At 38.2% G+C, this 14,274-nt stretch overlaps 2 protein-coding genes and 1 pseudogene across 2 annotated transcripts; all 3 read right to left on the bottom strand.

Moving 5' to 3' along the window:
- Positions 1-226: 226 nt before the first annotated feature.
- LOC129821314 (glucagon-1-like) lies at positions 227-1,520 on the bottom strand. The gene is made up of 4 exons (XM_055878839.1): positions 1,422-1,520; positions 1,159-1,264; positions 888-1,043; positions 227-497 (listed from the first exon to the last, which is right to left on the bottom strand). The coding sequence occupies exons 2-4, from the start codon at positions 1,251-1,253 to the stop codon at positions 377-379; spliced, it is 372 nt and encodes a 123-aa protein (XP_055734814.1). The 5' UTR covers positions 1,254-1,264; positions 1,422-1,520; the 3' UTR covers positions 227-376.
- A 430-nt stretch (positions 1,521-1,950) lies between these two features.
- Positions 1,951-12,541, bottom strand: fap (fibroblast activation protein, alpha). Its single transcript, XM_055878838.1, has 26 exons — positions 12,250-12,541; positions 11,938-12,022; positions 10,892-10,984; positions 10,660-10,754; positions 10,485-10,559; positions 10,345-10,397; positions 10,182-10,254; positions 9,469-9,589; positions 9,211-9,365; positions 8,912-9,009; positions 8,659-8,788; positions 8,438-8,476; positions 8,243-8,341; positions 8,056-8,126; positions 7,891-7,944; positions 7,531-7,655; positions 6,988-7,038; positions 6,769-6,867; positions 6,313-6,382; positions 6,028-6,222; positions 5,717-5,771; positions 5,499-5,598; positions 5,308-5,366; positions 3,519-3,591; positions 3,226-3,299; positions 1,951-2,818 (listed from the first exon to the last, which is right to left on the bottom strand). The coding sequence occupies exons 1-26, from the start codon at positions 12,250-12,252 to the stop codon at positions 2,711-2,713; spliced, it is 2,253 nt and encodes a 750-aa protein (XP_055734813.1). The 5' UTR covers positions 12,253-12,541; the 3' UTR covers positions 1,951-2,710.
- The window catches only part of LOC129821495 (interferon-induced helicase C domain-containing protein 1-like), a 24,566-nt pseudogene continuing 22,569 nt past the window's right edge, over positions 12,278-14,274 (bottom strand).

Genomic DNA, 14,274 nt, shown 5'->3' with positions numbered 1-14,274 from the left:
TTTTGGGCCAGTTTTACCAACATTTTGACCTGTTATTTTTATGAGAGTGAAAGAAAATCTCACTCTTAGGCTACTCGTTAACTATAATATCTTATTCCTCTCCTTTTGTATCACTTTGAACATCTTGCCGCTGATGTTTAAGTACAGAGTGAAGCATTTAGATAATACGTTGTCACCATTTTCTGTTAATAACAACCAAAACATTAGCAATTGACAGACAACAGAATTTCTTGTCAGGGGATTTATTAGCATGACCAGAGGACGATACAGGTTATAAAACATGAAATGGAACAAGGGGGTCATTCTGGATGAGTTGCATTCTCTCTTGACTGCAGGGACATAAGACACTGGAACTCTGTGGCTGACCAGAGGAGCCCTACTCTCGTCTGCCTCGGCCATTCTTCAGCCAGGACACAAACTCCTTGGCTGCCTGGTCCTGCAGGTAGGAGCTCACATCGCTGGTGTAGGTACCCTCTGCATGCCGTTTGATGGGACCACTGAAAACACATGGAGAGATTTTATGTGTTGATAATAACTATTTATAATTGATAATATATAATTGATAATATAAGCAAATTGATTCACTGTGCATTGTTAAGCTGATGTAGTAAGGTTTTACTGAGCTGTAACTTAAAACCATATAAAACCAAGATAATCACCAACATGCAGTAAATATCTGCAGTATGTCATGAAGTGTAGCAGAAGCTTATCTTTGGTTACAGCGCAGCAAAAACATTTGACATTTCACTAGCCATATCTCTTATTATAACTACTGCATTCATACAGTTTCAGCTAAAGTTGTCTCATATTGAAAGATGATCCACTGCATTGTGAAATGGAATGAGGAAGACCGACAGGCAGCAGGGGAAGAAGAAAAAGACACTCACCCACTTCTCTTGGAGTTCATTAGCCACTGGACAAAGTCTTGTGCTCGTCTCGACTCAAGATATTTACTGTAGTCGTTAGAAAAGGTTCCCTCTGAATGTCTCTTCATGTTTGAAAGCTCCCTTGGCTCACCGAACATAGAGTCCTCTGTCAACAGGCTGAAAAAACAGACAAGTCAGCAGTTATAGGATGATGATTCACAGAGAGAGAGAGAGAAAGCCTCAACCTGAATGGTGCAGAGTTCAGAAGTTGCTCCGAGTTCGAGGCTCTTACCTAGCGTTGTCCTCTGTGTCCTCCTGTGGGATCTGCCAGCTGCTCTGAACAATGATCAAGACCAGAAGTCCAGCGAAGGAGTGGGTACTTTTCATCTTTTGACCTCCTAGATATTAGCAGAGAAAAGAGGACGAGCTGTTTCAAATGTCAGCAATTTCAGCCAAACAGCATCACGATAGAAGATAATATAATTCAGAGAAAATTTCTGATGAGAAATATTTCAGCGGTTGAAAAGGAGTATTAGGGGGTTTGGTGCTGCTCACCTGTATTCCCTCTGTTGAGTGTGTGAGAAATGTTGGTCGATGTCTTCTGGCTTCTCTCTCTCTCTGGTTCCCTGGAGTTGCTTCATGATCCCTTCTAGGTCTGACCAGCCTTTATATAGTTGAGATGAATGACTGTTTACTCAGGTGGCACCTTCCTCACAGACGCACTAGCCCGTTTGTTACTCTCAATCCATTAGTCAGAACTCGACTCAATGCACTGGATAGATTTGCAGTCTATCTTTGTTCAAAATGAGATGTGGAAATGTCCGGAGTTAAAAGCTGTCACTTAGGTGTCGAAATCAAACATGATTTCATCCTGTCCAACAAATCCAAATTTTTATATAACCATCCGCCATCTGTGTTCAGATAACCTGGTTTGCACTGCAGGTTCAGTGTTTATGGAATATTTCTGAATATTTCTGAATATGGAGTTAAACTGTAAAACATGTCTTTCCAGCATATTATCCCTAAGTAGAATTTGTGAATTATCTGCTTCTTAGGTGATTAAGGCACAAATACAATGTTCTTCAGTTTTATATTCAGGTTTTTTATTTGTTCAATACTCTTATGATAATATGCAAAACACACAGTCTGTATCAATAAGATGTCCAGAGTGAACAATCATATACCATAAGATCTTTTCACAAATGTCTAATAAGCATACATATACATAATTTCCCTTTTTTCTACCGAATAAACAGGATACAGAAGTGTATCAAACATGCTAGAAAGATAATGAATTCCAAAATGTCTGTCAATATATGTTTGTCAATATATCTCTCGCTAAGATGTGTTCCTTTTGAACACATGTAAGGACAATTAACAGTCTTTGTCAACATTTTCAAACGAGAAAATGGCTATAACCATATTTAAATTCCACATGCAATTACATCTGACATACAATGTAAAATACAAACAAGATTTGAACATTACACAACAAATTCAGTGCAGTAACAATTTTAACCAATATTACTGAAGTCATTGATATGAAATACCATTATACCAACATGCAATGGCTTTGAGTACATAGTGGTGAATTCAATGGTCACATTTTTGTCTATGATCAGCACAATCATTTCATATCAAACACAAATAGTCATTACAAGCAACAACATATTAATTACAGTATATAACTTATTTTAAAAAAATACAGACTTCAATAGCATGGAATCCTCTGTCCAGAATATCATCAATAAAGAAAAGCGGTCAACATTTTTATTGTAGCAATATACTATATAAATGCTGCCGTACTGATACAATGAAAAGGCATTGAACTTAGTAAGGGGTTATCAGATCAACTTGGGTTTGACAAGACATTTCTGTAAGAATTGACTCATGTGGGTGTAGAGGTGATGGTAGGCAGGTCCTCCAAGTCCGTGATCCCTGTCAGTGTACCACTGAAAAGAATCCAAAAACACACAATTACTATTATTCTAGATAAGGTGTTGGATATAGGTTAGACTCCAGGCCTCGCTCACAGGTGAAAGTCTGTAGCAGAGGCTAGATATAGATTATAGACAGGTCATATATCATAGAATTATATTATATATACCGATAAGCTAGTGAAGGACATCTAAAATGTCTTATAGACTGTAAAATGTGTGTAATTAAAGTTGTAACACACAGTACTAACTCTCCAAAATATTCTTGCACGTACTGTACATACCCCTGGGACTATCAAATAAGGGCTTTATCAAAAATAGGCATACTGTAGATCAGAACCGATGAAGAGTATAAGACTCCAAGTGCAACACGTCATCCCCACCACCCCTCTCAGGTAGTCCTCCCCAAAACCAACATTTACCATCGCCTCAAAGTCAACTTGCTGGACAACCAGGGCTTTGGAGATCTGTGCAGATTGCTGGAAGTGAACATTGTCTACAGGAAAAACAAACTGTTTGTAATACCTGATTGAACAAGGAAGCATATGCATCTGTGAAAATACGATAAATTATTTTGCACAAGATCAGGAGCCTCTTAATGGCTATACGGAATACTGTATCCTATACATTACACATTAGGAATAGAACATTGTGTATGAGTGTGTGGTTGTTTAGAATGTAAAATACAGTATTTCACTGAAACAGAAACACATACCATCAGCTGTCCCATGAACCAGGAGATAGTTCACTGATTTGAAATTCTTTGCTCTACTTGTTACTGTGGAATTCTGTTGGAATAGAAAGTTGTTTGTATGTGGACACAGTTACAGTTGACATACAGTACAACAGATTATGTGACGACTATCCAAATGAAGAGGGACCATGCTTTTTGATGTGTCTGATGTCTTTACCATAGATATAGAATGAATAGAACGGGCTTGGAAGCTCTAACTTGGCAATTTGACTGTTAAACTCATGGGTACACTTGCAATGGCTGCCTGGTATTGTGAGCTAATAATTTCCATGGTAATTTGGAATGTTCTATCAACTGATACTCCGAGTCGATATTCACATAGTAAATAAGGAATGCCCCTCGACGAAGCCCACAAGTTGGGGAAAACAAACATTCTTTCCCATTGACCCCCAGCGTAAAAAAATCCTGACCTACGGTTCGCAATGCTCCCACGTAGGGAAATAGAGACTGCGAGAAGAGCACTGTGGCTTCAGGCTATTCGACATGGGAGAGTGGGGACCAGGTGTCCAAGTAGGCTACACATGATTGGAAAACATTTAATCACAGGTGAGACTTTTAACTTGTTTTAGTATAGTTTGTTTGTAACGCCACTCACTACTTGTATCTGTATAGTCCATTTGTTTGTGTTGTTGGTCTTGGCTAGCTTAATGTTCTGGTCGGTAGCTAGCTAGCACTCACTCACGTGGCTGCTAGCATCCTCATGAAAAGGGGAATGAGGGAAGCCCTACAATATTACGTTTATATAACTAGTAAGAATGCTAGGGAGTAGGGCAATGTTGAAAAGTCATCTTTAGACATGTTTTACTTTTCTTAAATGTAATTTTGTAATTGACTAAAACAAACAGACAAGAAAATTGCACTTGGAAAAAGTCTACGTTTTTGCTGTGAGCCAATGTGGTAACCTAGGTAACCACAGGTTATTTTCCCCACAGGCGGGCGGGGCCGCGACGTTCTATTTAATACGAACTGGGACTATGCTGGATTGCCATGGTAAAGCACAATGTTCATTCAAATGATGCTAACTGTTGTGACTCAACAAATCACTGCACAAATTGAAGGTTACACTTCCTGCATGGGTCTAGGTTGAAGATGGGAAGGTTAAGACAGCATAATAATTTCAGGCGGAAGCGTTTGAAAATAAACAAATTAATGGGACCAGTGCCATTGCTGGATTCTCCTGGATCAGCATCGAAAATGTGACCAGTGGTTGGAAAATCTAGTAATAAAGTGGCTGTAGATAATTTTTTAAATGTCTAAACTACTAGAATGACAGTAAGGCAGTTATGCTTGTGTTCGCTGAGTAGTTAGCTGAAATTCAATACGATTGTGTTAATTTTTCACTTTGATGGTGAACTTTCTGTGCTGCTACCATTCACTCCCAGTCATTCTGAATGTGGAAGCTGGTCCCTTGTTGACTAGTGGCACAAAGAGTTATGGGATATTCGAAATCTCTTGTCTTAAACTGTATGTGTTTAACCTAGCATTCGTCTTAGTTGACGATGACAAAGGTTAAGACAACGGGATCCTAATGTCTCATAACTCTTTGCAACAATGGGTTGCTATGCTAATTGGTAACGGCGCTGGTAGTTAGCAACAAAGATGGTCCCAGATTTGTGACGACAATGTCTTAACCTGTATATTTTTGACCTAGGCATGGGTACACTCAAAATGGTTGCCAGTCCACCCATTATGCCATCACTGACTTGAATGGGGATGGCCGTTCTATTCATTCTATTTCTATGGTCTTTACCTTGTAAGAGTCAGCATTCTCCTCCGGTTTACTCATATAGCGTTCAGTATACACCGAATCTGGAAAAGGAATATCCAGATAGAGACTAAACTCATATAGGATGAAAGAAACACCGGCTTTTGAAGTTTATGCATGACTAAATCTGTGTTCTCCCTATTTGACCCTCTACGATTATACGCACTGATACATACCATAATATTCCCACTTAGCTACTGGGGCAACTGCAATTCCACACTTGAAAACTCCACTTCCAGCACCCAAAGCCATTGACGTGACATAGCCACCATATGACTGAAAAACAGATTATTTCAAACCACATCAATTAGAGTTTAATTCAACAAATACTGTGTATTTACAACAACAGATTTATAATAAATATTGTCAAAATCAAAAAGAATTTCCAACTTACCCAACCCCATATGGCTATTCGTTCTTTGTCTATAAAGCCCATGTCAATAAATTTTCTAGTGACAGAAAAATATAGATCTTTATATAGCTCTAGCTATGTCATTAAAAGTGTTGAGCAGATTCAATTGATTGATTGATCATTTTCAAGAGCAACAGATAGCATACTTCAGGATACTCCCAATTCACATTCATTATCAGATATGAATGCATTAAGTCTTGTATTTATTATTATTATATATATATTTTTTACATATTATTAAACAGATGTTAGACTTTACACACTGATGTCTCTGTACTTCAATGGCACTTTACCTTGTGGCCGTTATTTGATCTTCCACTTCAAATGTTCCAAGACGTTGGTAGATAGAGTGCATTATTTTGTCACCTTGGTAACCGCTTCCCCTTCCATCGAAACTGGCCACTATGATCCCCTCTGTACTGGAGAGGTACGAACCCCAGTTTAGTCTGTAGCGATAATCTGCCTTCTGACTACAGGGGCCTCCATATCTGTAAGGGAAATAAGTATTTAACAATCACAGCTGGGCTAATTAATTCTCTGCAAATCCTCTTTAAAGATACTTAAGCCTGTATACTTACACATCAATTAGAAGAGGGTACTTTTTGTTCTTTTGGAAATTGGGGGGTAACATCATCTGATACCATAGATCTATTGGCAAAAGGTAGTAAAACATGAGGCCATTAGAAATATAGATGTAGGATCTTAATTGGTTCACCCTGTTGCAGGAGAACATTCCTCCAATGTAATACATTTAAAACGTGTATTGTATTTGAGGTTTAAAAAAGCATCTGAAGTTTTGCAATTTACACTTTGAAATTTTAGACTTGATTTTTCCCTTACACAAAATGTATCAACCCCTACACAAATGTCCATTAATTATAACCCACATAACATTTCAAATTTCCTGTTGCTACAGGATAATTTTTTCTGGTGTACTGTAGCAGACTGGCTTAAATTAAGATCCTACATCTGTACATTTGATTATGCATGGCATGATTTGATTGGATCCACCAGTCTCTAAAACTATCACTCACCAAATCCTGCTACCCTCAGGGTCCCACGCTGCATGGTTGGCATTTGGAATTCTTTTAGCATTTCTTCAAGATCTTTGTTGTCACGAAGAACCAGGAGCTCTAACACAAAACAACTTCATCAATTGAATGAGAAGTTCCCCGTTTACGGTAAAGATTCATGAACCTGTATATTGCTGAGTTACAAAGAGTATCTTCAAAGTACTGGTACTTTTTGCATACCTTTACCTGAGCCTCTATTGTCCATGAGTGTGAACAATGGTGTTCCAGGTCCTGTAAAGAAACAATCAGCACACACAATACAGTATGACATCACGTAGGCTAATTGTTTACCACATAACTTCAGGTACAAGCTGACCTAGAGGTCAGAGGTCAGAACTGAGACTGCGGCTTCATCCCAAATGGCACCTTATTCCCTATGGGCCCTGGCCAAAAGTAGTGCACTACATAGGGAATTATGTGGGGTTGTGTTGTTGTCTCTCTTGTCGTGATGTGTGTTTTGTCCTATATTTTTATTTTTCCCAGCCCCCATCCCCGCAGGAGGCCTTTTGACTTTTGGTAGGCTGTCATTGTAAATAAGAATTTGTTCTTAACCAACTTGCCTAGTTAAATAAAGGTTCAATTGAAAATAAAATTAAAATAAGGTGTCATTTGGGACACTTCCTGTATCACTTATTGATACTCCGCACCCCAGTTATTTTTTTTTTAGCATTGATCACGAATGGGTTAGTGCTCAGGATGTGAATGGGGAATGGGGTAACTGACCATAGCAGTCCATGCGGTAGTAGGAGGCATCGTAGCTGAAGTAGGCTGAGTTGTACTGACACCTGTCCTTATACAGGCCACAGGTGAGGCACTGGGGAGCCGAGTGGCTCCTTCCGATCATAACCCTGACAAACAAACAAACACAGGTTCATACGAGTTAACATTGCTGTCTGAATAACGAAAATATTTACATTTTCGTGTATTTTGTATTCAGATTGATTAAGAATTTAGGGAAAGCACTTTAAATGAAATATCTATGGGGATCATGAGAAACACATCAAAAACAATATGGTCATAGTGATAGATAAATACTAAATGTACTCTATTCTGTTATCGAATTAAATTAAATGTATTTCTTACTTATATAGATTTCTCTGTCCAGGCTTTCCTTGGTACTCATTACTTACATAGTATCTGTGAAAATGAAACAATAGTGAAGAAGCATTCTGAAGGAGCAACACACATGCCATAGTTTATAATGATACTTTTCTAGTTCTTACATACATCTTGTGCATCTGTACTTACATAGCGTCTTTGGTGAGTTTTGAAATGTAGATGACCTCCCACTTGCCTGAGGTAATGGGTGTTGCCTTGCCCTTTGGAATGATATGCACTTTCATAGGTACTGCATTCTGATATTGGTAACATTTACATGCAAGTAAGCACTTTTTGATTTTGATGAAACAATGACTTTGAGGAATAAAATACTTACATCTTTCACATGGTGAAGGTGCTTATAACCGTACGTGTCACTCATCACTTTGTAGAAACTGATATGATCCTCTGCAAACATAGGTTGGAGAGGAACATACTGGAAAGTTGAAATAATTGATTATTAGAAAATTAAATATTTCAGAACCTAGATTTAGTTCTCATGGTTCTTTCAGTATACAGTATGTGAACTTACTTGGCCAACCCAACCCGTCTTGCTAATTTGTTCATATTTCTAAAAGAAAAAAATACAAATATTTTATTACATTTATTCCTATTAGGCCTATACAGTTACAGAATGCTTCACACAGTAACATTCCTGGAGTTAATGTCGAAAAACACACGATCCTCTGTTCACTGAGTGCTGTTGTCTACCAATGAGCTCACCCACAGAGTCTGAGGTGAGGTGACAAGTACCTGGTTCTCATTCCAGTTGTTCCCGTCAAAGTCATAGATCTGTAAAAGGACATGGTTCTGCTTCCTCTTGGTCCACTGAACAGCGATGCGCTCATCCGTCACCCAAGTGACTGAACTCAAATAGTGATCACTGGGAGAAAAACAACACAAAGTGACAGGTTTATATCACCCTTTTTACATGTGATTGATATTGACTATCCTTGACTATTTAAACCACTACAAATGTATATTAAAGTATGAAATTATACTGTACCCTGCACCAATGGAATCTGGCACCACCACCTGTGTCCGTCTTGATGGATTTATTGTGTCCACTACAAACAGCTTTGCCTTAGGATTAGTTGAGCCAGCCTTGATAGGAGATAACATGCATAACAAAAATTCGATATCTTCAAAAATCATGAGCATTTTTTAAGGGTACAGTACATATAATTCACATACTGTGTGTATAATCATGGTATATTGACCTATTACGTGCTATTAGTGGTATGTCTCTCATTCTTATGGCATTCATACCATGCATTAAAAAAGGCACATATTACAACATCCCACCTTGGGATATGGGACAACCACTGTACTGGGGTATTGTCCATTTCCATACAAAGAGTACTCGATCGTGTGGACCTCTGTGTCATTAAACTCAGCATAAGCCAGATACTTTCCAGTTGGTGACCACCATATTGCCTCGTTCGATGAGAAAACCTCCTCTGAAAAAAAGAGGAAGAAATCATGTTACCCAAAAGCCTTGTATGAAACCCACCTCATCCCTTCCCCCTAAAATGAAATGGGTCAATGTTACTTAATACCCACCCTCATATACCCAGTCAGGGGCACCGTTAAGAATCTGATTCTCTTTTCCATTATGGGTCACTTGCATGGCTTCAGCAGTGGCGTTGGGTTTCAAATAAATGTTGTAATTCCAGACGTAAGCCTGGCAGAGAGATCAGCAGTCAAGTTAATGTCAGCATTCCATTGACTTTAGTTTATACTAGAGACAGCCTACTTCCTCTACAGTGGTTTTATTCCCTGGCATCCTATTCCAGATTCTTTTGGTTGGTGCAGCAGCTAATCCCACTGTGTTTTGCATCTCTCTGGGCCAACGCCCATACTCGCCATGGGAGAGAGAGCTAATTATGCTGCCAGCAGTTTGCAAAAACCTAGCAGGATACTAGTGAGCAGATGAACGATGCAATAGCAATGACATTAAATACACTCCAGACTCTTTTCTCATTATACACTTGTTATAATTACCAAGGGCCTCAGAGGACTTTTAGTCAGGTAACAAATGTTGTTTTTTTTCAAATAAAATTTAGGTTATAATCTGATTTATTGATCTGATCTTGTTAGATATTGTCCATGGATAGACTTGAATTTGTATTTTATAGTGTATACACATGACTTTGAACACCCCGAGTGCATCCCAAATGGTACCCTATATTTAGTAGTGCACTAAATAGGGAATAGGGTGCCATTTGGGACATACATCCCTAGATAGTGTATCAGACTGGTTTTTAATCACTCACCAGTTTGTTTCCTGTTGGTGCCCAGGCAAAGTATTGCACAACTTGTGGAATGTTCACAGACTTGAGAAATGTTCTGGGAGAAAGAGATGGAAACAACAGGTCTTTAGTGATAGAGGAGTAGTTGAGGCTGGCACTTCCACTGGGCAAACAGAGATGTACTTACGAACTGTCATACTCATAGATGGAGTAAGAGGCTGTGAATGAATGTCTCCATTGCTGTAAACACATGATACAGTAAATCAGTGTTGTGTATTCAAAAAGACACCCCATGATCAAACTATAAACAGTCATTCAATATGTTACCTTGGAGTAGTTGCTCTCAAAGCAGATGTATTTCCGATCAGCAGAAATAATATAGTCTGTGGCATACACTTGTTCCTATGACATAAACATTTTAAATATAAAATGTCAATACATTATTCGCTTTGAAAGATACTACGGGTGATTTGAAATGCTCTTTGCGTGAAAAATATCTTACAAATGTGTTGTTGCTTATATATTCAAAGAAATCCCCTGTTTCAGCATTGTGAAGCATAATGTTGCCTTGTCTCGTTTTATGCACGTATTCGTTATCTATAGGAGAATGAGACAGAAATGTAACTTTTTGAGACATGATCAAAATGCAGGCCCCTTAAAATCAAAACAGATAATGACAAGGAATGCATGCATACACTTTTAGAAGCAATTGAATAAAGAAAACAATGCAATACCTGATATCCACCGCAAATTATATATTTTATACCTAATTGTGTCATTGAAATAATCTGCCAGGGTAAAAGGCCTCTTGGAGCCTCCGTCCTCTCCTGAAACATGAAAATGTACTTGAATTAGTGACAGATGCATTTTACTTGAATCAACAACTGCAGATATTGGTTTGTTGATAATCAAACAATATGCTAATATTTTCCACAAAAGTGGATATCTTCAACAAATCCTTGGAAATTGTACACTACTACAGTTGAAGTCAGAAGTTTACATACACCTTAGCCAAATACAATTAAACTCAGTTTAAAACAATTCCTGACGTTTAATCCTAGTAAAAATTCCCTGTTTTACGTCAGTTAAAATCACCACTTTATTTTAAGAATGTGACATGTCAGAATAACAGTAGAGAGAATGATTTATTTCAGCTTGTATTTCTTTCATCACATTCCCAGTGTTTCAGAAGTTTACATACACTCAATTAGTATTTGGTAGCATTGCCTTTAAATTGTTTAAGTTGGGTCAAACATTTCGGGTAGCCTTCCACAAGCTTCCCACAATAAGTTGGGTGAATTTTAGCCCATTCCTCCTGACAGAGCTGCTGGTGTATGTAAACTTCCGACTTCAACTGTACATCCAAAAAGGCAATAGCAATCACTTGGTGGCGCCACATGGTTATCACTATATTGTATAGTAGGCCTACTTGAATTTTAAATGTTCGCGTTTGTGGTTCAATAACCGCCCATCCTATCTCATCTTTGGATTTAATGATTCAAGAAACGTAAATAATTCTAGAACAGACAAACTATTGCTTACATTGGAAGTTTCAGTGAAACAATAACACAACAATCTGCGTATTGTTGGTTATTTATGATGACTGACTTAATGAAACTTGGTGAAGTTGTACAACGCTTCGTCAGCAAACGATCATCATAAGTCACTGTCAACTCAGTGGACACCATAGTGTGAAAATTGTTTACAGAGTGAATGGAAACCATATCTCATTGCATTAAATGTTGAAATCGTACTTTTTTGATAAAATAAAGCAACTTACTATTCAGATATATTGCCATGGGGACAGTTATTAAAGTGATGACGACAGCCGCCCCCACAACCGCCCAAAGCACCTTGCCGCAGCCCTGTTAAAGGTGAGGGACGAGGGTGACAAAATGTTGCAAAAAGTTCTTTGTGAATTATAAAGTAGTCTATTATAGTCTTGGAGGAGAACTCACTGGCATTCTATCTATATCTTTTCGGTTTTCATATTTTCTTATTATCATGATTACATATTAATAAGACTTGTCATTTAAAGAAATACAGTTAACTTTGCAATTGTATGTATTTCTAATGCATTCGTTTCACTGACCATAGTAGCACCGATGATGTATCGGCATTCACCCGGGAGTGGACATGCAGCTCTCAACCTGAGGAATCCGGTTCGCTGACGTGGAGTGACAGCCGACTTCTTCGCACTCTCTCTGGATGTCAAACAATTAACATAGCGCAGAAAAAATATATCGATTCTTGATTAAACTGTAACATAAGCAGCAGAAAATAAACAATGTTACTCCGTCCGAGTTGAATATAGCTTCCCTTGTACTCCAGAGTGCATCCGTAAGGAAGAGTTGGAAATTCTTACTAGTCACAGAGATGCCTCCTCGAAGTCAACAGCCCACATAACTTTCCGATGGCGCCGAATTTGTGAAGATTTAGGAAGTGACTTTTCCATTCAGCGCATATCATAAATCGTCCAGTTATTATCAGTGAACTTTGTTAAGCTTTACAATTATATAGAATACATTTGCAATCTGTGGATTTCTATGTATTTTGTGGATAAATAACCAGTAATTTGTATATCTGTAAAGTCCAAATATTTGTACATCGTTTACACACCATGCAGAAATAATTGAAAGCAAACACACATCAAAGCAGATTCTGTCCCAGTTTATTGTCTCCTCATACACTTTACACATGGCAGGAATTTGTGTTTTGGAAATATCCAGAAAGCTATGCATTCAGGATAAACATTCAACAAAACAATAACCAAGGGGCAAAGTCATAAGCATGCAATTTATAAGGCAAGCCCTCATATCATTTTCTTTGATTACTCCCTGAACTATCAAATCCCAGTAACCAGGGTAACACATACCTGTGACATTGACAAAGGGATAAGTGAATTTACCATCAATCTTAATGCGATGTGTACTTATTAATCTATTTTCCAGCAGCAGAGGAAAATCATCAAAAAACACCACCTGTTTTCTGTATGTCAGATCTAACGTGAGCATGTGTGCCAACAGGTGCACTGTAGTGAGAAAGTACCACAGGGACCAGGGAAACACCAGAGGATCCCAAAAGAGATGAAGTGTGAAGAAGTTCATTATCATCTTTAGTTTGATCCATTCCGGTTAGAGAGTTCGGCCAGTAACCGAAAGGTCACTGGTTCGAATAGCCCAACCTGACAAGGTGAAAAGTCTGTTAATGTGCCCTTGAGCAAGGCACTTAAGCCTAATTTGCTCCATGAGTGACTTACTACTATGGTTGACCCTGTAAAACAATACATTTGACTGCACTTATCCAGGGTATGTGACAATTATTGTGTAATTATGTTGTTACTGACGGAAGCAAATGCAGTGTCTGACACATTAACAGCTCATCTAGGAGCACAGATCAAGCACAATTGTGAAATGTTTGCACATCATATTCAACTAGTCATCTTCCTCTCTCAGCTCTCTTCCTGCTAAACCATTTTTTCCCCGAGTCAGTGAGTAAGCATGGAAATATCTAGGGCACATAGTTATTAGTAATGGAATCTTTTCTCTAGGATCCCTTTTTTTATGCAAGCATATTATTCAATGGATTCAACATTTACTGATTGCATAATTCAATTTATTGACAATGACTATGATTCATTTCATTGCAATTGGCAACTTGTTAAAAGAAAGAAGGCATCTGAAACCCCCAATATCATTGCACATTTAACGGTCTTCGCAATAAAAAATATAAAAGTCACACACAGTTTGAACATGTGCAATTTGCAGGGAAAATAAGGCTGATTTATTAAGTCCAACTACCAAAGGTACAGGGAGCATCACGCATTTATTTTGAACCTTACTATTTGCCAACAATTCTTGTAGCTACCATGTTATACAGTGATTCTTCATCCTCTGAGCTTCGACCACAGATTGAGCATGTTCAGCATAGTCAGAGGCAGGTAACTGGATACCCAGCTCACTCCACTTGTTGATGTTCTTCTTCTTCTCATCACACGTCACCAGGAAGTACCTCAATTCCACGGTAGAGCATTATTGAACCCCATCTCTGCAGGAATAAATCAATGAGAGTGGACAACTAGCATTAGCTTTGTAACATGCACTTACAGTAGATATAG

Source organism: Salvelinus fontinalis, chromosome 23, assembly GCF_029448725.1.
Source record: "Salvelinus fontinalis isolate EN_2023a chromosome 23, ASM2944872v1, whole genome shotgun sequence".
Lineage (NCBI taxonomy): Eukaryota > Metazoa > Chordata > Actinopteri > Salmoniformes > Salmonidae > Salvelinus > Salvelinus fontinalis.
This window is presented reverse-complemented; position numbering and strand designations above follow the sequence as displayed.

Coding starts and splice junctions, on each gene's coding strand:
- fap (XM_055878838.1), bottom strand. Junction 10,755..10,891: donor TAATTTGCGGTGGATATCAG/GTATTGCATTGT, acceptor ATTCTCCTATAG/ATAACGAATACGTGCATAAA. Junction 7,656..7,890: donor GGACAGAGAAATCTATATAA/GTAAGAAATACA, acceptor TTTGTTTGTCAG/GGTTATGATCGGAAGGAGCC.
- LOC129821314 (XM_055878839.1), bottom strand. CDS start 1,253: ATGAAAAGTACCCACTCCTTCGCTGGACTTCTGGTCTTGATCATTGTT. Junction 1,044..1,158: donor GACACAGAGGACAACGCTAG/GTAAGAGCCTCG, acceptor CTGTTTTTTCAG/CCTGTTGACAGAGGACTCTA. Junction 498..887: donor ATGAACTCCAAGAGAAGTGG/GTGAGTGTCTTT, acceptor ATGTGTTTTCAG/TGGTCCCATCAAACGGCATG.